This window comes from Oratosquilla oratoria, chromosome 8 (assembly GCF_046742065.1).
Source record: "Oratosquilla oratoria isolate Oo_2021 chromosome 8, ASM4674206v1, whole genome shotgun sequence".
NCBI lineage: Eukaryota > Metazoa > Arthropoda > Malacostraca > Stomatopoda > Squillidae > Oratosquilla > Oratosquilla oratoria.
In genome coordinates, this window is record NC_134784.1 from 4,658,616 (window position 1) to 4,682,615 (window position 24,000).

At 42.3% G+C, this 24,000-nt stretch overlaps 2 protein-coding genes across 3 annotated transcripts in view; one reads left to right on the top strand and one right to left on the bottom strand.

Moving 5' to 3' along the window:
- The window catches only part of LOC143027557 (alkaline phosphatase-like), a 108,961-nt gene extending 98,874 nt beyond the window's left edge, over positions 1–10,087 (top strand). For both annotated transcript variants that reach the window (XM_076188868.1, XM_076188867.1), the window contains 9 exons: positions 1,408–1,637; positions 2,609–2,801; positions 3,655–3,818; positions 4,464–4,665; positions 5,175–5,308; positions 6,232–6,430; positions 7,583–7,677; positions 8,119–8,248; positions 9,149–10,087. In XM_076188868.1, the coding sequence (XP_076044983.1) occupies positions 1,408–1,637; positions 2,609–2,801; positions 3,655–3,818; positions 4,464–4,665; positions 5,175–5,308; positions 6,232–6,430; positions 7,583–7,677; positions 8,119–8,248; positions 9,149–9,291 (1,490 nt within the window). In that variant the 3' untranslated portion in view covers positions 9,292–10,087. The remainder of the gene's footprint in view (positions 1–1,407; positions 1,638–2,608; positions 2,802–3,654; positions 3,819–4,463; positions 4,666–5,174; positions 5,309–6,231; positions 6,431–7,582; positions 7,678–8,118; positions 8,249–9,148) is intronic.
- The window catches only part of LOC143027558 (DNA-binding protein SMUBP-2-like), a 208,907-nt gene that overhangs the window by 165,940 nt on the left and 18,967 nt on the right, over positions 1–24,000 (bottom strand). The window contains exons 10-11 of the mRNA XM_076188869.1: positions 20,876–21,020; positions 19,442–19,612 (exon numbers count right to left, since the gene is read on the bottom strand). Coding sequence (XP_076044984.1) covers positions 19,442–19,612; positions 20,876–21,020 — 316 coding nt within the window. The remainder of the gene's footprint in view (positions 1–19,441; positions 19,613–20,875; positions 21,021–24,000) is intronic.

The following is a 24,000-nucleotide window of genomic DNA, read 5'->3' on the forward strand; positions in this document are numbered from 1 at the left end:
GAAAAGGAGTAGGAGGAGTTGGAGTATGAGTAGGAGGATTAGGATATGGAGGAGTAGGGGAGGAGTAGTAGTTGTAGAAAAAGGTGTTGGAGAGGACGAGGAGGAGAAGTAGTGGAGGAGGAGGTAGAGGAGGAGGAGGAGGTAGAGGAGGAGGTAGAGGAGGAGGAGGAGGTAGAGGAGGAGGAGGAGGTAGAGGAGGAGGAGGAGGTAGAGGAGGAGGAGGAGGTAGAGGAGGAGGAGGAGGTAGAGGAGGAGGAGGAGGTAGAGGAGGAGGAGGTAGAGGAGGAGGAGGAGGTAGAGGAGGAGGAGGTAGAGGAGGAGGAGGTAGAGGAGGAGGAGGAGGTAGAGGAGGAGGAGGAGGAGATGGAGGAGGAGGAGATGGAGGAGGAGGAGGTGGAGGAGGAGGAGATAGAGGAGGAGGAGGAGGAGGAGGAGATAGAGGAGGAGGAGGAGATAGAGGAGGAGGAGGAGATAGAGGAGGAGGAGGAGATAGAGGAGGAGGAGGAGATAGAGGAGGAGGAGGAGATAAAGGAGGAGGAAACCTATTCCTTCGACCCACTCAACTCCTCTCCTCCTCAACTACTCATCTCCTTTCCTGTCATCCTCACCATGTCCTCTTCCTCTTCTTTGCCTCGCTTCCTCTTCCTTCGCCTCCTCATCCTTCCTTCGTCTCCTCATCCTTCATTCACCTCTTCTCCTTCCATTCACAAAAGAACATATGAATGGAACAAAAAGAACATAAGAATGGAGGAGACTCCAAGTGACCATAAGGCCTACACTAGGCATATCCATGTCCCTATCCATAAAATCAATTATCTAACCTCCTCTTAAAACAACCGATTGTTTCAGCGCTGACTACATGGTTACGTCTATTCCATTCATTAACCAGTCTGGTGGTAAACCAGTTTTTACTTATTTCCTTGCCTATTCCAGGGGACTTGTTCCATTCACCTTCATACGGTTATAACACTGGGCTTCCACGGGCTTCACCAGCGCCGACTGTTGAGAGTTCGTTCGAGTACAATGACTTCGGTTACAATAATAATTTTTCAAATCTTCAAATAACAAATCATCTTTCCATCATATACTGTAAACCAAAACTGAATGATGAACTAAGAGATTGTAAATCTATACGAATGTTAGAAATACTGTTGAAATGTTCTCAGAGAAGTCTAGGTTTCTGTAAGGGAAGTCATATTCTAGTTATTCAAATGGATGTTGAAGGTAGGATGTCGGAGGGAAAGTTGCCCAGTGTGATACCCCTTTTCTTCGTCTTCTCCTTCCCTCAGGTCTGGATTTCCGTAAGCGAAGTCACATTCTAGTTATTCAACTGGGGACTGAAGGTAAGATGTCGGTGGAAAAACAGACCAGTGTGATAACCCCTTAAGAGGCTTCTTCCTCCTTCAGGTCAGCAATACTGGAAGAACATGGCGTCTCAAGACCTGAAGGAGGCCATGGACGTGGCCATGAACCAGAACTGGGGCGTGGCGAAGAACGTGATCATGTTCGTCGGGGACGGCATGGGCATCACGGCGACCACCGCCGCCAGGATCTACAAAGGACAGCAGCGCTTCGGCAGGAGCGGCGAAGAAGGATACCTCCGGTGGGAGAAATTCCCGAATTCGGCCTTCATCAAGGTGCGTGTAGACTCCTAGGTGCCTGATGTGGGAGAGGGGTGTCTTTAAGGTGTCTGAGGATGGGTCTTCTGGGTGGTCTGGTGGCTTGGGTTTCAAGACAGGTTTCTGGGTGTCTATAGTTGGGGTCTTCTAGTGTCTGGTGGCTTGGGTGGAGGCAGGTTTCTGGGTGTCTGAGGAAGGGTCTTCTGGGTGTCTGGTGACCTGGGTCAAAGCAAGTTTCTGGGTGACATGTATTGGGAAGTGAAAAACCCCTGGTAGGTAAAACCCTGTCAGTTCCGGCAAGCACTGGATTTTTTAGGCAGATATTTGGGTCGCCTCCCCGCTTGGCCAAGGCTGTCGGGAACCAACACAGGAAGCCCGCAGCGGGTCCCGTGACTCGAACACACGAACACCTGCTTGTGAGTTCGACACGGTATCCACTGGGCTACCGCACGGACCTTAGGGTTCTGAGAACGGGTTTTCTGGGATAGAGGCAGGCCTCTTGATATCCGCAAGTGGAGTCTTTGAGCGTCTGGTGTACCTCTGGATCGAATTTTGGAAGTCCGCAATTAGGCATTCAAGTATTTGGTGGGGTAGGCATCTGGTGATGGGTCTTTGAGTATCTGGTGTAGCTCTGGATCGAATTTTGGGAGTGTGCAATTAGGTCTTCAAGTGTTTGATGGGTTGGGCACCTGGTGATGGGAGGAGTCTTCGAGTCTCGGTGTGTAAATCATCGAGAGCCTGGTGTCTTTGGGTTACAAGTGTCTGCAGGCAAGTCTTCGAGTATATGGATGCGTTGTTTGCAGTCTTTTTATATCCGGTAGCATTCCAACGAATGAATTTTGGGGATGATTTACGTTGTGGCTTCTACCCAGGTAGGACCTCAAGGAAATTTTTTTTTTTTTTTTTTTTTTTTTTTTACGTTTGTGGACGAGTACCCGTATCACAATCGAACACTTCCAGTTCCTAACGATCTCCTTCGGCGCTCACAGACATACCTGTTGGACCGCCAAGTGGCTGACTCGGCGGCTGCAGCGACAGCCTTCTTCTCGGGCGTGAAGGCCAACTACTACACGATCGGGGTCGACAACCGCGTGCAGAAGAACATGTGCTTTGCCTCGCTCGACCACAAGAACCAGGTGTCGTCGGTGATCGACTGGGCCCAGAAGGAAGGGAAACACACAGGTGAGAGGTTCAGATGGACTGAAGGTTCTTATACAGAAGAACCTGAGGCTCCTGTTGAAAGTGAGGCTCAATGAGGTTTAGGTTCTTGATGGAGGTTGGTTCAGTGAGGCTGATGGTCCTCATACAGACAAACCTCAGACTTCTGTTGCAGATGAGGCTCAGTGAGCTTTACGTTCTTGATGGAGGTTGGTTCAGTGAGGCTGGAGGTCCTCATACAGAAGAACCTGAGGCTCCTGTAGCAGGTGAGGCTCAGCGAGGCTTAGGTTCTTGATGGAGGTGGATTCAGATGGACTGAGAGTCCTCATAAAGAAGAACTTGAGGCTCCTGTTGAAGGCCAGGGTACTGTGAAGTTTGGGTTCCTTGTGCCAGTAAGTTCAGTGAGGCTGTTGCGCATCAACCATGTGAGGCTCAGTGAGGCGGTCTTACCCCTCCACACACACATAAAGAGAGAGAGAGAGAGAGAGAGAGAGAGAGAGAGAGAGAGAGAGAGAGAGAGAGAGAGAGAGAGAGAGAGAGAGAGAGAGAGAGAGAGAGAAAGAGAGAGAGAAGGGGTGGTGATGGTGTGGGAGAATGCATGTACAACACAAAATTACAACAGCTCCAAGTTTATATATTTTGTTGAAAAAAGCTGGCATGATGCTAAAACCTTACTCTAATTTACACTATTTTTGTTTTTTATTTTTTTCACCTCATTCAGGATCAAAGTATACGTTTGCATTCCATTACACAATTTCCAAATCTAAAAAAAAAAAAAAAAATAAAAAAAAAAAAAAAAAAAAAAAAAAAAAAAAAAAAAAAATCGTTCCATATTCATTCTTTCTGTGTTCTTAACGCCCATCCGCACGCCCACCAGGCCTCGTGACGACGACGCGGGTCACCCACGCTACGCCCGCGGCCCTCTACGCCCACTCCGCCAACAGGGACTGGGAGTGTGACACGTCCCTCGGCCTCGTCGGCCACGGATGCAAGGACATCGCCAGGCAGCTCGCTGAGGACGAGCCTGGCAGGAGCATCAATGTAAGAAGCCCAAGACTCTCTTCACCCCTTCTCTCTCTCTCTTTCTCTTGCTCCCTCTCTATCTCTTTCTCTCGTTCCCTCTCTATCTCTTTCTCTCGCTCCCTCTCTATCTCTTTCTCTCGTTCCCTCTCTCTCTTCCCCTCTCTCTCTTTCTCTCGTTCCCTCTCTATCTCTCTTCCCCCTCTCTCCCTATCTTTCTTTCGCTCCCTCTCTATCTATCTATCTCTCCTTGGCAAGAGTAACAATATGAGAAGCTCAAGTCACTCTTTCTCTTCCACCCTCTCTCTCTCATTCTCTCCCCCTCTCTCTCTTTCTCTCGCTCCCTCTCTATTTACCTCTCTCTCTCCTTCCCTCCCTCTCTCTATCTCTCTCTCTCTCTCCTTGGCAGGAGTAACAATATGAGAAGCCCAAGTCTCTCTCCCTCTCTCCTTTCACTCTCTCTTCCTTTCGCTCTCTCTCCCTTTCTTCTCTTTCTTTCTTTTTCCCTCTTTCTTCTCTCTCTCTATCTGTCCCTCTCTCTCTTCCTCTTCCTATCTTTCTCCCTCGCTTTCTAAATAGTTAACCAAATCCACAGGACTGGTAGTGACATTTCACTCAAAAAAAAAAAAAAAAAAAAAAAAAAAATGACCATCTCTCCTCCTTCAGGTGATCATGGGCGGCGGGCGCCACCCGATGGGGTCGACCTACTTGCCCAATACGGACCCGAGGTCGTGCGGGCGCGCCGACGGGAGGAACCTGACGCTGGAGTGGCTCCTGCACAAGACGGCCCGCGGCTACACGGCCAAGTACATCCACGACCTCGGCGGACTCCTTGACCTCGACATCCAAAACACCGATTACGTCATGGGTGAGTGTGTGGGGCAGGGAGAGGTGGAGGAGGGAATTGTGGGAGGGGAGGGGAGGGGGAGGAGGGAGTTGTAGGAGGGGAGGGGAGGGGGAGGAGAGTGGGAGGGGAGGAGAAGGAGAGGGGAAGGAAGGGTAGGAGGAAGTAGTGGGGAGGAGGAGGGAATGGGAGGGGGAGGAGGGAAGGGGAGGGAGAGGAGGAGGGAGTAGTGGGAAGGGAGGGGAAGGGAGGGGAAGGAGGAGGATTAGGAAAAAGGAGATGGGTTGGAAGGTGTTGGATTGGGGGAAAAGGCGATAATAACCGAAAGAGGAGGGGGGAAAGGTTGGAGAGGGGTGGCGAGAAAGAAGACAGGAGAGGATAGGTGGGGTAGGGAGGATGGAAGGAAATGAGGGAGGAAGAGATGAAGGGAGGGAGGGAGGAAGGAAAGGAAGGAGTGGAGGGGCCGGAGGGAGGAAGAGAAACTCCACCCTTCCCTTCTTTGTCCGTAACGGTGCGTGTTTCTCCTCCTTCAGGTCTGTTTGGCGACAGCCACATGGACTTCGAGGCCGACCGCAAGAACCACGCAGGAGGTCAGCCCAGCCTGGCCAACATGACTTCGACAGCCATCAGACTCCTCAGCAAGAACAGGAAAGGCTACTTCCTCATGGTAAGTGGGCTCTCCTGAGCGTCAGAACCCTCATGATTAAAGTTCTCTTATGCTTCAGAACTCTCTTGGTAAGTGGGCTCTCCTGAGCGTCAGAAGCCTCATGGTTAAAGAGTTCTCAGCTTCAGAACTCTTTTGGTAAGTGGGCTCTCCTGAGCGTCAGAAGCCTCATGGTTAAAGAGTTCTCAGCTTCAGAACTCTTTTGGTAAGTGGGCTCTCCTGAGCGTCAGAAGCCTCATGGTTAAAGAGTTCTCAGCTTCAGAACTCTTTTGGTAAGTGGGCTCTTCTGAGCGTCAGAAGCCTCATGGTTAGAGTTCTCAGCTTCAGAACTCTTTTGGTAAGTGGGCTCTCCTGAGAGTCAGAAGCCTCATGGTTAAATAGTTCTCTTAAGCTTCAGAACTCTCTTGGTAAGTGGGCTTTCCTGAGCGTCAGAAGCCTCATGGTTAAAGAGTTCTCTTAAGCATCAGAACCCTCATGGGCCTTTCTCTCTCCGCATGGGTCAGAACCTTCTGGTTGTGTTATATATCAGAGGTTCTCAACCTGGGGGCCATGACAAGATTTTAGGTGGGCCATGGTTTGTTGTTACAAATTATACATTTCTATATACGAAGAATAATCTGATTACAAAAAATCCATCACTCTGTCCTGGCAGATGAAATATAAAATAAATATGATTGTCAACTTGTAATAAAGCACAGGCTTTCTCTTCATCAACGATATATTATTATTATTTTTTATTATTTTTATTGCTATTTTGTTTTATCTTATTTTATTGGCGGGGTGGGGTTTGTGAGAAAAATGGAAAGGGGATCCACAAGACTAATGAAAATACATAAAATGAAAAAAAAAAAAAATGAGAACATAATACCTCAGAACCCAATTCTTCAGGAGCCCCCTCTGATCCTCCCCCTCTCCTCCTCATGCAGGTGGAAGGAGGTCGCATCGACCACGCCCTCCACAACAGCGAGCCCCGAAGAGCCATGGACGACGTCCTGGCCTTTGAGGACGCGGTTACGACGGCCCTCAACCAGGTGGACACCAGGGACACCCTCATCATCGTCACAGCCGACCACTCCCATGTCATGACCATCAATGGGTATCCGGTTCGCGGGAATAATATTCTGGGTAGGTTGCCCTTATCCCCCGATTCTCTTCTGAACCTTTTTTGGTAGTAAGGGTTGTTCTTGTTCCCGCTGTGTGTGTGTGTGTGTGTGTGTGTGTGTGTGTGTGTGTGTGTGTGTGTGTGTGTGTGTGTGTGTGTGTGTGTGTGTGTCTGTGTGTGTGTGTGTCTGTGTGTGTGTGTGTCTGTGTGTGTGTGTGTGTGTGTGTGTGTGTGTGTGTCTGTGTGTGTGTGTGTGTGTGTGTGTGTGTGTGTGTGTGTGTGTGTGTGAGAGAGAGAGAGAGAGAGAGAGAGAGAGAGAGAGAGAGAGAGAGAGAGAGAGAGAGAGAGAGAGAGAGAGAGAGAGAGGGGGGGGGAACGGAGAGAGGAAGAAAACACAAGAGAAAAATGTGAGAGACAGAAAAAGTGAAAGAAAAAGAAAGAGAAAGAGAGTAACAAAGAGAAAAAGAAATATATATATAGAGAGAGACAGAGAGAGAATGAGAGAAAAAAAAATTCCTAGCCACTATGTACAGTATATATGTTTTAGTCAACTTTTTCCTTTTTTTTCGTCAGAGTTTTTCCGTTCATGTAGTTGACACCTTGAGTCAGCATTACCATACCCACCACGCCCTCCTTCACGCCCATCACACCCTCCTTCACGCCCACCACGCCCTCCCTCACGCCCACCACGCCCTCCCTCACGCCCACCACGCCCTCCCTCACGCCCACCACGCCCTCCCTCACGCCCACCACGCCCTCCCTCACGCCCACCACGCCCTCCCTCACGCCCACCACGCCCTCCCTCACGACTACCAGGCCCTCCCTCACACCCACCACGTCCTCCTTCACACCCACCATGCTCTTTATCACGCCCATCACACCCTCCTTCACCACCACCACACCCTCCTTCACGCCCACCACGTCCTCCCTCACACCCACCACGCCCTCCTTCACACCCACCATGCTCTTTATCACGCCCATCACACCCTCCTTCACCACCACACCCTCCTTCACGCCCACCACGTCCTCCCTCACGCCCACCACGTCCTCACGCCCACTAGGCCCTCCCTCACACCCACCACGCCCTCCCTCACGCCCATCACGCCCTCCCTCACGCCCATCACGCCTTACCTCACGCCCATCTGACGCTGTCCTTCCTCTTCGCTCCCGCGCAGGTATTGCCGATTACTCCGAGACGGACAAGCTGCCTTACACGACGCTCATGTTCACCAACGGCCACGGCTACGACTACCGCTACGATGCAGCGCAGGTCAGCAGGTCATATGTCAGCAGGTCACGGGGCAGCAGGTCACGGGGCAGTAGGTCACGGGGCAGTAGGTCACGGGGATGTAGGTCACAGGTCATGCATGTACGGGCAAATCAAAGTTCTGCAGGTTTTTTCGGGCCAATAGGTTGAAGACCATGAGTTTACAGATTATCAGGTCAAAGATGAACAGGTCACGTGTCAAAGGTTTCTACAAGTCAGTAGGTCTACAGGTCAGCAGGTCATAAACCAAAGTGTCACGAACCTCTAAGGTATCAGGTTAAATCAAAAGACATGCGACCTACAGGTCACACAGCCGTGACGTGTGAAAGCGTCCACAGACATCCACGTTGATTTCAAAACACGACGTCGTGCCGTGGACGGCGCACGGCGAAAAGTCGATCCGTGTGAAAAGAGCCTTACATCTAACTTCTGACAACCCCGCAGGGTAAAGTGGTGAGGGCGGACGTGAGCACCGTGAACACCACGGCGTACGGCTACACCCCGCTGGCGGCCGTGCCCATGCCGGAGGGCGGCGAGACCCATGGGGGCGAGGACGTTGCTGCCTTTGCCATTGGTAGGCATCACCCCGCTGTTACGTCTTCTTATTGGCTTAAGGAATTAAACCGATAATACTAATACTAGTGTTAATGATATTATTATTATTATCACTATTATTATTACTATCATTATTACTATTATTATTATTAATTATTATTATTACTATTATTATCATTATTATTACTATTATCAATAAAATAATTATAATAATAACTATAATGACAAATACAGGTAGTAGTAATATCAATAATAATAATAATATTAGTACCAATAATAATAGTAGTAGTAACAATAACAATAATAGTAGTAGCAATAGCAGTAATAATAGGAGTAACAATATTAATAATAATAATGTTAATGGTAATAATAATAATAATAATAATAATAATAATGACAATAATAATAATAATAACAGTACTGATAACAATAATAGTAATAAAAATAATAACACTAACAATAATAAATAATAACTATAACAATGATAACAATTATACTACTAATAACATTTATAATCATGTATATACGTATTGTGTTTGCCTTCCTCAGGACCCATGTCCTGACAAATAATAATAGTAATAAAATAAATAAAATAATGAATAACAATAACAATAATAAATAATAATTACAACAATGATAACAATTATAATACTAATAACATTTATAATCATGTGTATACATAAATAAACTTTTACCCTACAGTCGGAAAAGAAGACCCTAATGTTGAAAGTTCCGTATATTTCGATCGCTAACTGTGATCCTTCTTCTGCTGAAGAGGATCACAGTTAGTGATCGAAATATACGGAACTTTCAACATTAGTGTCTTCTTTTCCGACTGTGGGATAAAAGTTTATTTTACTAATGTGCTACGACATTACTTTACTGTGATGTGTATAGATGTTGTGTCTGCCTTCCTCAGGACCCATGTCTCACCTACTCCACCGCACCCACGAACAAAACTACCTTGCTCACGTGGTAGGCATGGCTGCGTGTATGGGGCCCCACGCCAGCACCTGCACAAGGCCCAAACCCGACCTGTCGCATCAAATCCTGCGTCGGTGATAACGAAGTGGGAGTACACTTGAGGAGACTCCTTCAAGACCCACGAAGATCTTCCAGGGATCGCGTGGTTTTCGAATTCCAAAGCGTATCTTATTGATTAGAATATAAATTTACCTTACTACGTATTCTATATCACGCACGTCATACTGCTATAGTTGATGCTGTTGCTGAAGGCTGGTGGGTCAGTGAAGATCCAAAAGACATTCGATGTCCATATATGGATCTTTAGTAGACTCAATTTTGTCTTGTATTTAAATATATAAACATAATGTACATTTCCTGGGACAACTTGAGTCCTTCCGTTTGTCAAGGATCTTCTGCCCCCAAACCCAGCTGGCATTAGCGGTTAGGCCATCCATGCCTTGTGATTATACAATAACATACTCTTCATAATGTTTATGATGTGTTCAGTGTGTTCAGAAATAATAATGATTTCCTCCTATGCCACATAAATGATGATATAACCCTTTAAGCATCTTCAGCATTCTGTGACTAACCTAGATCCTCTAAATGTGAATTTTTCTTTAAGCTTTTGTGTTCATGAAATAATGTATGTAAATACCAATAATAATAATTGTTGCCTCAAGTTTCACTGATTGAAAATGTACAATCCCACTGCAGCTGGGACCTCCGACAGACTTTTCCGGAAAGAAACTTTGGACTGTCGTATTCTGTGTTGTACAAAAGTATGAGGTTGTTTCTGCCATGGGCTTACAGTAGTGGGAGGGCAGTAATCACTTGCTGTCAACTTAAGAGAAGAGGTGTAAGTTCATAGAGAGAAATCTCATCTCCGATCTGGAGATGGAGGTCAGGGTGGTGACAGGGAAATGAGTCTCTCTGACACCTATCTCGCACGACTACCACTTGCAGGTATCCACTGGTCCTATCTAAGTGAATATTTTCAATATGGTACTCAGGGCATGAACAATCACGATCATCTCCAATTACAATAATGTAAACAGCAGTTTCACAAATAGGGATATTATTTCTTTAGAAGTATGTTTGCAAGAGTAGAAGTGTATATATCCAAAGTTACATAGTGTTCATAATATATTTGAATAACTGATTTTTTTCAATAATTTCTCTAGGATGAAAAGCTTGAACTATGAACAAGCAATACAAAAACTGTCTTATCCTACGTTTGTGTGTGTGTGTGTGTGTGTGTGTGTGTGTGTGTGTGTGTGTGTGTGTGTGTGTGTGTGTGTGTGTGTGTGTGTGTGAGAGAGTGAATGTGATTCACCATGGTCTTGGATCACGTGTTAAACTAATGATCAACAGCTTTTACCTTACTGCATGAGAGCTCAGAGCTCGTATATGACCAATCTATGGGTAATGCTGTGGCTTTACACACACACAGACCAAACTCCCTGCCCACGAGAGTTGGAGTAATTATGTGTCACCTTGGTCTTTGGATCACGTGCTGGACTCGTGATCGACAGCTATTTCCCTCTCGGAAGAGAGCTCAGAGCTCGTATGACCGATCTATGGGAAATGCTATGACCTTACACGCACACACACACCCAACTCCCCGCCCACGAGAGTTGGAGTAACGACTCGAAGCTCAGCGATACTGAAATTATTTTCAGTCCTGGGCAAGATTCGAACCCGATCCGCCGTAGTAACAGTCTGGGACTCTATCAACCGCGCCACCGAGTCGTGTAAGTGTGTGTGTGTGTATTTAACCTAGTTGTATTTTACGGGAAGGGGAGCTATGCTCGTGGTGTCCCGTCTTCATGTCTCGTTTTATCTAGACTGTTTTTAAATTTGTGTATTGTTTTTGCACACACCACTTTCTCATCTAACTTGTTCCAAACGTCTATTACTCTGTGTGGAAAGCTGTTCTTTTTTAGATCTCTTCTATAACTGTCTTTCTTGATTTTCTTTCCGTGTCCTCTTGTATTTCTACTATCCCATTTTATTAGATCCTCTCTATCAATAGTCTATGCCTTTCATGATTCTATAGTTATCAAGTCTCCTCTCTCCTTTGCTCTAATGTCTGTAACTTAAGTTTTGCTAGTCTCTCTTCATATAATAGTTCTGAGAGTGTTGGTGCCAATTTCGTAGTTGCTCTTTGTATTCTTTCAAGTTTTGTTATACATTTTTTTTTTTTTTTTGCACTTGGTGACCACGTCGTCGCTGCATACTCCAATCTTGGTCTTATCAAAGTGACTAGTATTTTCTTCACCATTTCTTCATCCATGTATGTAAATGCCACTTTGACTGTTCTTATTAAATTATAAGTTTCTCCAAAAATCTTGTTTATATGTTTCTCAGGGGACATATTATTCATAATAATGACTCCCAGGTCCTTCTCATTTTCTACTTTTTTAATTTCTTCTTTTCCCAATTTATATGATCCCACTATTCTTTTTTTGCTTCTTCCAAATTACATTATACTGCACTTCTTAATATTGAATTCCATATCCCACTTCCTACTCCATTCCCATACTTTATTGAGATCACTCTGTAGCGACTCGCAATCTTCTTCAGTGTTCATTTTTTCAACAATTTGGCATCATCTACAAAGAAGCTCATATAACTTTCAATTCCTTTATCTGTATCATTAATATATATATAGCAAACATTACTGGGGGCCAGAACTGTTCCTTGTGGAACTCCACTTATCACTTCATCCCAATTAGAGTACTTGTCTCTTATCACCACTCTCATTTTTCTTTCATGCAAGAAGTCTTCCATCCACTTCAGCAGTTTGCCCTGTATTCCTCCTGCAGTTTCTAATTTCTTTAGCAACTTCTTATGTGGCACCTTATAAAAAGCTTTTTTCAGGTCTAGAAATACACAATCAGCCCATCCATCTCTTTCTTGTATTACATCTATTCGCCTTGAATAGAAACACATTAAGTTTGTGACGCATGATCGTCCTTGTCTAAATCCAAATTGCCTTGGATTTAGTACATTGTTTTTTTCCAAATGCCTTACCCATCTACTTTTCATCATTCTTTCACAAATTTTAGCTATCGTACTTGTAAGAGACCGGTCTATAGTTAGTGGGGTCTTCCTTGTTTCCCCCTTTATATATTGGTACTATATTTGCTCTTTTCCAATTTTCTGGAACTTTTCCTTCTTCCAATGAACTGTTTATTAGACTATGTATTTTGTCTGTTAGTTCATTCCTGCATTCTCTCAAAATCCAGCTTGCCATTTCATCTGGTCCATGCGATTTTCTGACATCGAGATTACTCAAGTGATTCATTATTTCATTCCTTGATACTTCTATCTCTTTCATAGGGGGGGGGGACTTTCTCCTCCCACTCGATATTTCTAGGTTGTATGTTCTCCCTCGTAAACACCGATTTAAAATGCTTGTTCATAATTTCTGCCATTTCTATTTCCTCTGTGTATTCAATTCCCTCCTTGTCGTAGTTTCTCTAATTCTAGTTTGTTTTTCAGTTTGTTGTTTACAAATCTGTAAAATAGTTTTGGTTAATCTTTACATTTTTCTATGACACCTTTTTCGTATTTTCTCTTTTCTTCTCTGCACACTTGTACATATTCATTTCTATAACTAGTATATGTTTTCCATTTTTCAGGTCTTTTGCCTTTTTTCCATTTTATCCAAGCTTTATCCCTTTTGTCTTTTAACTCCCTACATCTTTTGTTGTACCAACAATTTACATATTCTTTTCCTTGCTTTTGTCTTGGAACATTATTTTCCACTCCTTTAAAATCTTTTGTCAAAATATTCCATTTCTCTTCTACTGTTGTTTCCTCCTTGTGTATTCTTTCTCGGTCTGTATTTTGAAAGAATTCTCTTATTTATCTTTTTTTTCATACATCAATCTTCCCTTTCTATATTGTTCGTTTTTTCATGTATTTTTTCTCATTTAGTTCCAGTTCAACCAACATGTGGTCACTTTTAATTATTGGTGTCCTATATTCAATCTTGTCCACTATTTTGGGTTCTGATGTGATTATTAGGTCCAGTCTCGATGGTTCTTCCTCATTTCTATACCAAGTATTCTCTTGTATCCATTGTGTCATTGTATATTCTATAATCATATCAAGTAATACATTTCCCCATTGGTCGTCTCCACCCTTCACTGTCATATCTTCCCAGCAGATTTCTTTACAATTAAAGTCACCCATTATAACTATTCTTCCTCCATCTTCCATTATCTTAGTGTTATCCTTGTGTCTTCTAACATATTCTTGTGTTCTTTCTCTTCCCACGAAGCTGTTTTAGGAGGCACATAATTTACTACAAACTTCCTGCTCTTCCCATCCTTGTCCTCCACTTCCATCATAATCATCTCTATTCTTTCCATATGTGACATTCCTCACATTTATATCCTTCTTAGGAACATAACTCCACCCCGTTGTTTTACCTTTCCGTTTCCAATCCAATAATTATATGCACCATGTCCTACACTGTTGGGTGGTAGTGGACCTTTCAATTTTGTCTCTACAATTCCCATTATGTCAGGTTCTTTTTCCTTCAGGTAATCATTCAGTTCGTTCAAGCCTGTTATTAAGCCATCTATATTTGTGTAAGACACTTTTAATTTTCTGCTACTTTCATCGTGTTTTCTGTTTCCCTTCTGTTTTTCTCTGCTATGAACCATTTCCTCACTTTCATATTCACTACTCTCCAATAGAATTTCTCTTTTTCTGACTCTGTTCTTTTCTAGTTTTTTTCCTTAGCTTCTAGTCTTTTTGTTTCCTCCTCTCTTTCCTCTTTACTCATTTCTCTTTTTATCCATACCTGTTTATATTGATCACTGTCTGCTAGTTTCCCTGTTTTTGCTATGATATTCTCTGCTGTCGTTTGGGACCTGAATTTAACCTTAATTGATCTGGTCTTATCTGTATTGTATTTCCCTAGTCTATGTATTTCTTCTATTTGTTTCCCTGTTTCTGGTTCATCTTCTTGAACTACTTCTAATATCTTATTTACTTTTTCCTTTTCCTCTTTTATTCTTGTAGTCCTATTTGGATTATACTTCTCTTCCATCCCTAATATAATTATACATATCTTTTTATCTGCTAAGTCTCTTAGTATATTCTCCTCCCTCATCACTTTAATAACTGTGTCCTTAGTTTGTTCTTTCATCTGCTGTTCCACTATACCTCTAAATTCAATTTTATTGTTCCCTTGTACTTTTTTCCAACCAATTACCTCTTTTGCCAAGGACTCTTTATTCTTTTTATTATTCCTCTTTAATTCCTCATTCTCATCCTTTACTTAACTGTCTTTTTAATTCTTCTATTTCTTTAGTTAGGTTTTGATTCTCCTTCTTTAGTTCTTCCAGTTTATCAACTCTTTGGGTAACTAGCGTTAATTGGTTAAACCTAACCTCCCATGTTTCGTTCATTTTTTTAGTTTCTCCTCTAGATTTACTAGTCGGGGGAGGTTGTCACCTCCTCCCTCCTTAAATCCATAAAAGCAGTTATCTTCTCTTTCCATTGATCTACTATTATCTATATTTCTGCTTTTGACACTTCTGCTTCCTTGTTCTTCCTCGTCTGTGTGTTCTGCACCCCTCTTGTTTACACCTTTTCTAACATCCGGGGCCCGTTCGTCCCCTTCCTCATTTCCTTCCATTTTCCTCAGTAATCCCTCTCTTTCTCCTTTTTCTTCACCTTCCCACTACACCACGAGTTTTCCCCTTCCCTATTAATACAACAAAGGTACTCCCTCATTGTTGAGATCAATGAAACTTAAAGTTTTCCTGGAGTTCCAAACTTCGTTGTCACTTTGACCGACGTGTGTGTGTGTGTGTGTGTGTGTGTGTGTGTGTGTGTGCGTATGTGTGTGTGCGTGTGTGTGTTGATCTAATTGTACTTAACTGGGTAAAAACACCAACACACAGACAAAGAATAGGGATTTCTGAAGCAAGAACATCTACTACCCCTCCAATAGCAACCCATAGTCCTTTTCAATGTTACTCCACATTATGCCCAAACAATTTCATTCAGTTGTAGGGGAAGACACCCAAATCTGATCCTGACCATTCAAAATCCTGTCAGGACAAGTCCCCCTGCACTTCCACTGAATGAAACTATCATTACTCAGCACAAAAACTTATCAAATGTCTTGCTGCTGAAGAGTTAGAGGTAGTGTAAGACCATAGATTTGAGTATTACAGTATTTTTCATTTTTATATAACTAAGTCATGGATGGGCATGGTGGACCATACAGCTCTCACTCCACCCCTCCATGACATCATGAGGACGTATTCGTACGTAATAACCGATTAAGAACATTAAATTTAGAAGAAAAAAATTTCCACCCTCCAGTTCAGGATTCCAATTATACAGTCAAAAATAGAATTTATACAGATTTTCTTCCAGCTAATTCCAAATGATTTTATTCAGTACAGAAAAAGTCTTCAGTATGAAGGAGAGGCATCAAGGTAATCAGACCCTTTAGCTTTATGCATACTTTGTCTTATTTCCTTCTGGCTGATCCCTATTGATTTTACTAACTGAAAGATCATTTAAGTGACCACAAACCCATGGACTGATAGGACTAACCTTGGCAAAAGCATTTTTTATGCTGTTAGATCAGTATTATGAACCAAATATAAGTGGAAATAACAGCTGTTACACTAAATTAATTGATTGGACCTAGGCTTACAAAGAATTTTTTTTTGTCTTTCCCTTCTGCGGGGGAAAAAAAATTATTTGCGCCCTTTGGGGGTTATTGTTTTAGGATATCATCTCCCTTCTACCTGGGTTTTGACAGCATATAATCTCTAATGTATGTGAGTCATGCACTTTGCCACGATTATCATGGATAGGCTAGGGCTGGGTGGGCAACCCTTGACGTGTTCAAAAGCTGACTTACTAATGACTTTTTTCCAGCACGTGAAACCCAGAGCTCACATAAAAAATAAAAAAATAAATAAATAAATGAAAATAATAATAAATTTCCAACTACTTTTGAATGACTGCACAAAGTACTAAGAAGCGGATTGGGGCCCTTGTAGGTGAAGGGAGGGGACCCATACTCATATGTAGGCCTATAATTTTACTGTGCTGACAAGCGAAAAAAAATTGTATCAAAGATTTGGCTGAATTTGCACCCACATTTGAAAGGTTGCCCACCACTACGTTACAGGAACAGGTAAGACACCACTTGTACAATGTAAATACCCTCCCATCTCCACCAGGGAGGATAGCAACAAAGGTGGATGATATCCTGGGACATCTGTACTCGTAATTAAATTAGTATGTAGATATTAGTTTGTGAAAAATCTATACTGCCATACATTCATAAAACACATTTGAGCAACACTTTTAGTTAAATAAAAATAAACAAAAAATGACTTAGCTACAGACCTTCAATATACAATATATATATATATATATATATATATATATATATATATATATATATATATATATATATATATATATATATATATATATATATATATATATATATATAAACAAGTAAATGAAATAAAAATGCATTATTACAGCCTTTTCTCTCTAAAAAAAAATTATTTAGCTACTATTAAAGGCACATCATGTTTTTCTTAGTCTGATTGATTATATGCTAAACTGCTTATGCTACAACTAAAAAAGTAATTTCCAACTGAATCAGACCTAGCTGCCACTTTAGCAATTTAGATTTGGCTGATGCCAAATGACTTTATTCAGCTTACAGAGACCTTTCAGCTTTAATGGGTTAAATTGCACAAAAATCATTCTTCCTTTTATTTCACTCCACACCATCATGCAAGACTTAATTTTATCAATCAACAAAATATATTTTTTAACCTTAAGCTACATTTAGATCAAGGCTTTCCTAAAGTATGAGACAAGTTCTGTTCCTTTTCATTTTACTCTGTGTTCAAAATATACACTATCTAATGATAATAAATGTAGCCTCAAGTCTCAGCTACTAATACAGTTCCACAGTACCCAGCAATAGGCCCTCCCATAGATCCTTGAGGAGAAGAAATTTTGAGTTGCAGTGATATATTAATATGGATTTATTTCTATATCACTGGCTGGCTATAGGTGGAAGAGGATGAGAAAGGGAGTAGCCACTAGTTGTCAACTTCCCACAAGTGAAAATACAAAGAAAAATGGCCAAAGTTGGGTTCAGGCCAAGGACCAAGTACCAACCCCTTGGGGCTGCACCTTCAGATGAAGGTGAAGGTGTGACAGGTTCTGATGATGGGAAATGCAAAGGTGCCCATCTTACAGAACCAGAACAGGTACCTATCAATGGTCCCTCACTAAATAAACTTGTATTTTTATTGAGATCCCATACCTGAGGAAGCATTTAAATGTTACCAAATCCCAAATCCATCACTTTTGACTCATTATCCTGGATGGCCAGGGTACAGGGAGGCTTTCCCTGATGTTTTTAGAAGCTCGAACCAGAACCTTTGTACTCATGACACACAATCAAAGCTGATTGGGTCACAGTGCGACACACAGTGACCTTAATCGGCAGAAAATGTGGACCCATTGTCCCGTAAGGAGTGGGTCTTATAAAGCAACTATGAGATGACTTTCTTTGCGTGTGGGAACCCTTTCCTTACCCAGTACCAGGTACTGGACTCCCCAATGGAAGAAAGTTAAAATCTGTATGCTTACCATAAATGTAAATCTTTTATTTATAAGAGATGCTTGTATTTTATGTAATAAAGAAAACTACATGTAAATTGTTTTCATTAACTTGGTCAACCCACAAGTATATGTGGGCTTGGTAAATTATGAAGGTGTTGGAGACAAAACTATGAACGACACAAAGAGGAATGGAAAGATCAATGCTTGGAGTAACAATGAAAGACCAAAAGAGGGTAAGTTGGGTGAGAGATGACTTGAGTGAAAGATATTGTAGAGGCAATAAAGAAGTGGAAGCGAAATTGGGCAAAGAATGTAACCATAAATGAGGATAGGAGATGAAGCAAATGTGTTACTGACTGGATGCCACAAGACAGAAGGCATGAAAGAGGAAAACCAGGCAGAAGGTGAATAGAAGACAGAGAAGTTTGCAGGAGTGACATGGCAGAGGTTGGCATAATTGTATAACTCACAGAATTGTTTTCAAGAGGCCTCTGTTCAATAGTGAATTCAGAATGACTGATTGATAAACACCAAAGACCCCCTTCCCTTAAAAGGATAGATGGTCAAATCAAAGCACAGATCCACATTATACACAAAACCGATTTAACCATCCCTTCTATCTCAACACCTCTGAGATGAAGGGTAATCCTCATCTCCAATCACACTGCTTGGCTCAAAAATTGTAATTTTTTCAACAACTTTCATACATATACATATACCAAAGATTTTTCCCCCTTACAAGGGAGGTAGCCAAAAAAAACAAAGGCATAAAATCCACTCCCACCCATTCCATCTCCACATACTCCACTCCCATTCACCCCCTCCCTTCCTCTTATCGTGGCCCCTCCTGGATGACAGGTCATCCCTGCATCTCACATACTGAAAACTCGCAGCCACAGAGTAGCTGGCAATAGTCCTTGGGCCATCCCAAGGATCTCTCTCTAGGAAGAAACATTGGACTTGTCTGTGTTGTATTGACTTGGCAGTACAGTTCTACCTCTCATTAATGGACTAAAAGGGGGGTAACGGTGTCAGTTGATGTGAATAATCCGTTGATTTGGAGTGTTTTTTGGGTGGCATAGTGACTGCACAGCACTTAACAACAGCACCAAAAAACAAAAAAAAACACAGCAAAAACACCGCAAACACAGCTAATCAACGTCCGTTAATGAGAGGTAGTACTGTACAAACACAGACGAGATCTCTTGATTAAGGATGAGGGGGCTGAGGTCATGGAAACCAACTGAGGAAGAACATTTGTCTAAAGGATGTGAAGAAATACAGTTTTCCATATAGGTGCATAAATACTTGGAACAACTTAGAAAGCAATATAGCCCAAGCTCAAGCAATACATGAATTCAAGAGTAAACAAGATGGTTGGAAAAATAGGATATAGATTAAGTCGGAACTCTTCATGAATATGAAGCTCGGTATGAAAAAATTGGAGAGTAGGAAATGGGATCCAGCGAGCATCATTCTTTTCCTGTACACTACAATTTGGTAAATACAAAGGGCAAAACTCATCGGTTCGGCTATTGCTAAGCATCTCTAGAACTATGCCCCTCCCTCTTTCTATAAAGAAACAATATTCATTTGACATTACCTGTATCTTCTGTGGATTTGACTCCTTCCATATGATGAAGCAAGTGGCTAGAGACAAGCGAATCCGCAACAAGCTTTCCTTCATACATTGCCTCTGAGGCCCATTCCATGATGTTGTTGTTCATCCGGTACTGAACTGTTAACATATGTACTACATCCTTTCCATACATATCTGCAGGCAAGAAGAAAAGATAAATTATATAAAATTTTCTACCAACAATGAATAAAAGATTAAACAGATACCTCTAAGTCCTTTCAACTTTATCTATCTATATACCTTCTTTTGGGCTTCATGAATTAATTTTTCATACATACTCCCTCACCCCCACATCCCCCACCCACTCCCTTTTATGCATCACAGCATCATCCATACACAACCATTCTCCATTCATCCATATCTTCTGTCAGTGGATGGGAGTGGAGTATGTGGGGATGGAATGGGTGGGAGTGGATTTTATCCCTTTGTTTTTTGGCTAACTCCCTTGTAAGCCTTTGATATATGTATGTATGTATATATCTTAACTGCTTCTTTGCATTCACTCCACTGTTCCCCTCCTAATACTCTCAATTAACATATGGTTATACATCTCACCAACCACACTCAACTGATTGATCCCTCTAAAACTACTACGTTCATACTTGTCTCCCTTTTCCTTCTACAGTGAGACAGATTCCAATTTGGTGGAATAATTTCTTCCCTTAGAAACACATTGGAAAATCTCACCAGCTACTCCACTACTACTATTCCACTTTCTGTCAATATTCCACATGATATCCATCCAGTCCAGGTGCCTTTACAGTTTTCATTATACTATTCATCTATATACCATGGGTTTTCCCCCTTTAAAGAGAGGTAGCCAAATCAAAAGGCACATATAAACCCGTACCCATTTCACTTCCATCCACCATCCTTTCCTTCCTCTTAGTTCCTCATGGATGAAAGGTCATCCATATATAATGAAAAGACTAGTTCACCGTGAAGTCTTTTCATTATATATACATATACCAAAGGCTTTTTTCCCCTTATAAGGGAGGTAGCCAAAAAACAAAGGCATGGAAACCACTCCCACCCATTCCATCCCCATCACACTCCACTCCCCTCCACCCTCTTCCCTCCCTCTTGTCTTGGCACCTCCTGGATGACAGGTCATCCCTACACCTTGTCCACTGCCTCATTAAACGGCACCCTCTCCCTTTTCCATGCAAAAAATATACAAAGCAAACAAGAAGAAATCCCTTTGGGACATACACAAAATAAAATTTATTTGCTTACCTAAAAGCAAAAAACAAAGGCATGAAAACCACTCCCACCCATTCCATCCCCATCACACTCCAATCCCCTCCACCCTCTTCCCTCTCTCTTGGCAAAAAATATACAAAGCAAACAAGAAGAAATCCCTTTGGGACATACACAAAATAAAATTTATTTGCTTACCTAAAATCCGTTCCATCAGAGATTTTTCAAGACCTTTAGATGCTGCATCTACTGACATGATAGTAGGAGGTAGCTGTTTATGGTCACCAGCTACAATCAGCTTAGGAGACCGCATGATTGAGAGGTAGCAGGCAGCTTCAATAGACTGAAGAAAAAAAAAAAAAAAAAAAAAAAAAATTGTTAGGTACTGTACCTACTGGTCTGTGTGGCATCCCCATAGATAAATCAAATTTTCTAATGGCGACCAGAAAAAGATTTCACTACTTTGTTATTTCCTGATAAGGAATTACAATCCCAGTAAGGTATTCCTATAACTAAACAAAACCCTGACAACAGCAACCTCCTTGATATACATATATAGAAACAAGTGTATCTAATTCAATAAATGTACAAAAAAAAAATCCATTTTGCAATGAAGAGTTAAGATGAGTGGGAAACATGGGTGGTGGACAGGAGTAGAATGGGTGGGAGTGGGTGTGTGTCTTTGACTTGGCTACTTACTTTATACAGGGATAAGAAGCCCTTAGTATATGTATGTATATATACATATATATATATATATATATATATATATATATATATATATATATATATATATATATATATATATCTTCAGGCTGCGTCCATTTATTTCTCATACATACTCCCTCACCCCCATCCCCCACCCACTCCACCTCATGCATCACAGCATCATCCATACACAACCCTTCTCCATTCACCCCTATCTTCTGTCCTCTCCCATCCTTCCTCAACAGACATTCCCCTCTTTACAAATGCCCCTTTTACCCCATACATCCATCTCATCCTAGGACATCCCCTCATGTTCACTCCTTCCACCTCTGTCTTCCACCCCTCTTTTACTAATCTTTCTTCACTTATTCTTTTCTAATATTCTATCATCAACCCTATCTCCCAACTCCCTTTCCACCCCTTGATGCAGCCCAAAGGGATTTCTCCCCATCTCCTTTTCTGCATGACGGGACAGAGGGGAGGGGGGGTTCGCTGAATTAATGAAGTGGCCTTGCTGTGGATGTGCTGTGTCTTGCGACACTGCTTCTGACCCAGGGCAGTGGACAAGATGTAGGGAAACACTGTATTTGCTATCATCAACTCTCTTTCAAGACACATCTCCACCATTAACTCTCCACTACGATTCTTTCCTGGGAGTCCACATTTCCTAACCACTCTGTCAATTGGTTCCTTTCCTACCTTAGCATTAAGGTCTCCCAATACTACTACATTGACGTTCCTCCCTAATCCCTCTATGCACTCATTTAAATCTATCCAAAAAGCCTCCCTTTCTTCTACACTCTTCTCACTACCAGGCCCATACGCACTTACAAAATCCCACATCTCATTTCCCAGTTTCACCTTCATCCACATTAACCTTGAAGAAACCTCCTTCCACTCCATTACACATTTACCTCTCTCTTCACTTACTAGTATAGCCATGCCTTCTCTCCCTTACCCTCTCTTCACTCCTGAGAACCTCCCAACTACACTCCCAATCTTACACTAGCCCTTCCCTTTCAACTTAGTTTCACTCAAAGCCAACACATCCATCTTTCTTCTCACAAACATACTACCTATCTCTTCCCTTTTACTCTCATCTGTACCACATCCACGCACATCAAAAGACCCAAACCTTAGGATGCTGGTTGGAAAACTCCTAGACCCTCTTATGCCTTTACTTTTTTTTAGGAATGTCCCCTGTGGGGCTACAGGGAGAAGGATGCCTGGTCCCAATCCCCACCCTGTATTTCACGCCTCTTACAATCCAAGTGGGAATACTTGGCGGTAGCATTCTTTTCCCCCACCACTGGGTAGGCGAAACAAGGAAATGAAATTCAGAGAAATGGTACAGGACAGCAACAAGGGGTTGGGGGACAGCATAACGGAGGGACAGTAGCAGTATAATAAAAGTTTCATTCATTTCTCTGTGAGCAGAGTCCTCCTCTATCAGAGACAAAATGATGTGTGGCTCTGGTCCGTAGGGGCGCCCCATATAGACCCTAAAGTATCAACTGCATGCTACTTTGCCATAACAACATGCAGCCAATACCCCAGACAGGCATTTACCTAGTTGTTATATATGGGAGGGGAGCTATGCTCGTGGTGACCCGTCTTTGTATCTCTCCGCATCAAGTTTTATCTTAAAATCTTGTATAGTGTTTGCACATACTGTTTTGTTATCTAATTTGTGCCATGTATTTATCACGCTGTGTGGGAAACTGTTCTTTTTCAATCTTTTTTTATAACTGTCCTTTTTCAGTTTTTTCCATGTCCTCTCATTTTACCGTTGTCCCACACTAACAAATCGTTCCTGTATGTATTATAATTTTTTCCGCATCCGACCTAGTTATGGACCAAAATGTCTCCTGTCAGCATGCTCCTCCTTTGTAATCCTTGTAAAAAATGTGGTTGATTCAAAACACGCCTAAATTTTGTAGTGGCGAAATACAGAACTGGAGTCCCCAGTACCTTTAGTTTGTCCCACTGAGATGTCTTTTGTGATCAATCAATCTGGTCCATTAGCCCTTTAGCTCTGCCATGTTTAGTCAACTTTTATGACAAGCAAGGAAAGAGGTAGACAAGAGTAAGGTTGAGGAGGAATTCAAAGAGAATAGCAGGAAGGAAGAGATCAGACAAAAGTGATCACCATTTCTCTTTAAGCACAAATCAGTCTTCAATTTTAAATGAATGCTATGCGACTTTGGTCTGTAAGAGTGTCACTAAAATCCCTACAGAACTGACTGCATAAAATTCATTCCATAAAAATTATCTAAATGATTCTGGCCTGCAAAGCTCTCCTTATCTTGGTGATGATGATGATACATACATACATATACCAGAGGCTTTTTCCCCCTTACATGGGGGGTAGCCAAAAAGAAAAAGGCATAGAAATCCCTCCCACCCATTTCATTTCCCATATATTCCACTCCCCTCCACCCTCCTCCCTTCCTCCTATCTTGGCACTTCCTGGATGACGGGTCATCCCTGCATCCTGTCCACTGCCCTGGGTCAGAAGCAGTGTCGCAAGACACAACACATCCACAGCAAGGCCGCTTCATAAATTCGGCGACCCCCCTCTCCGTCCCCTCATGCAGAAAATAGAAGACGGGGAG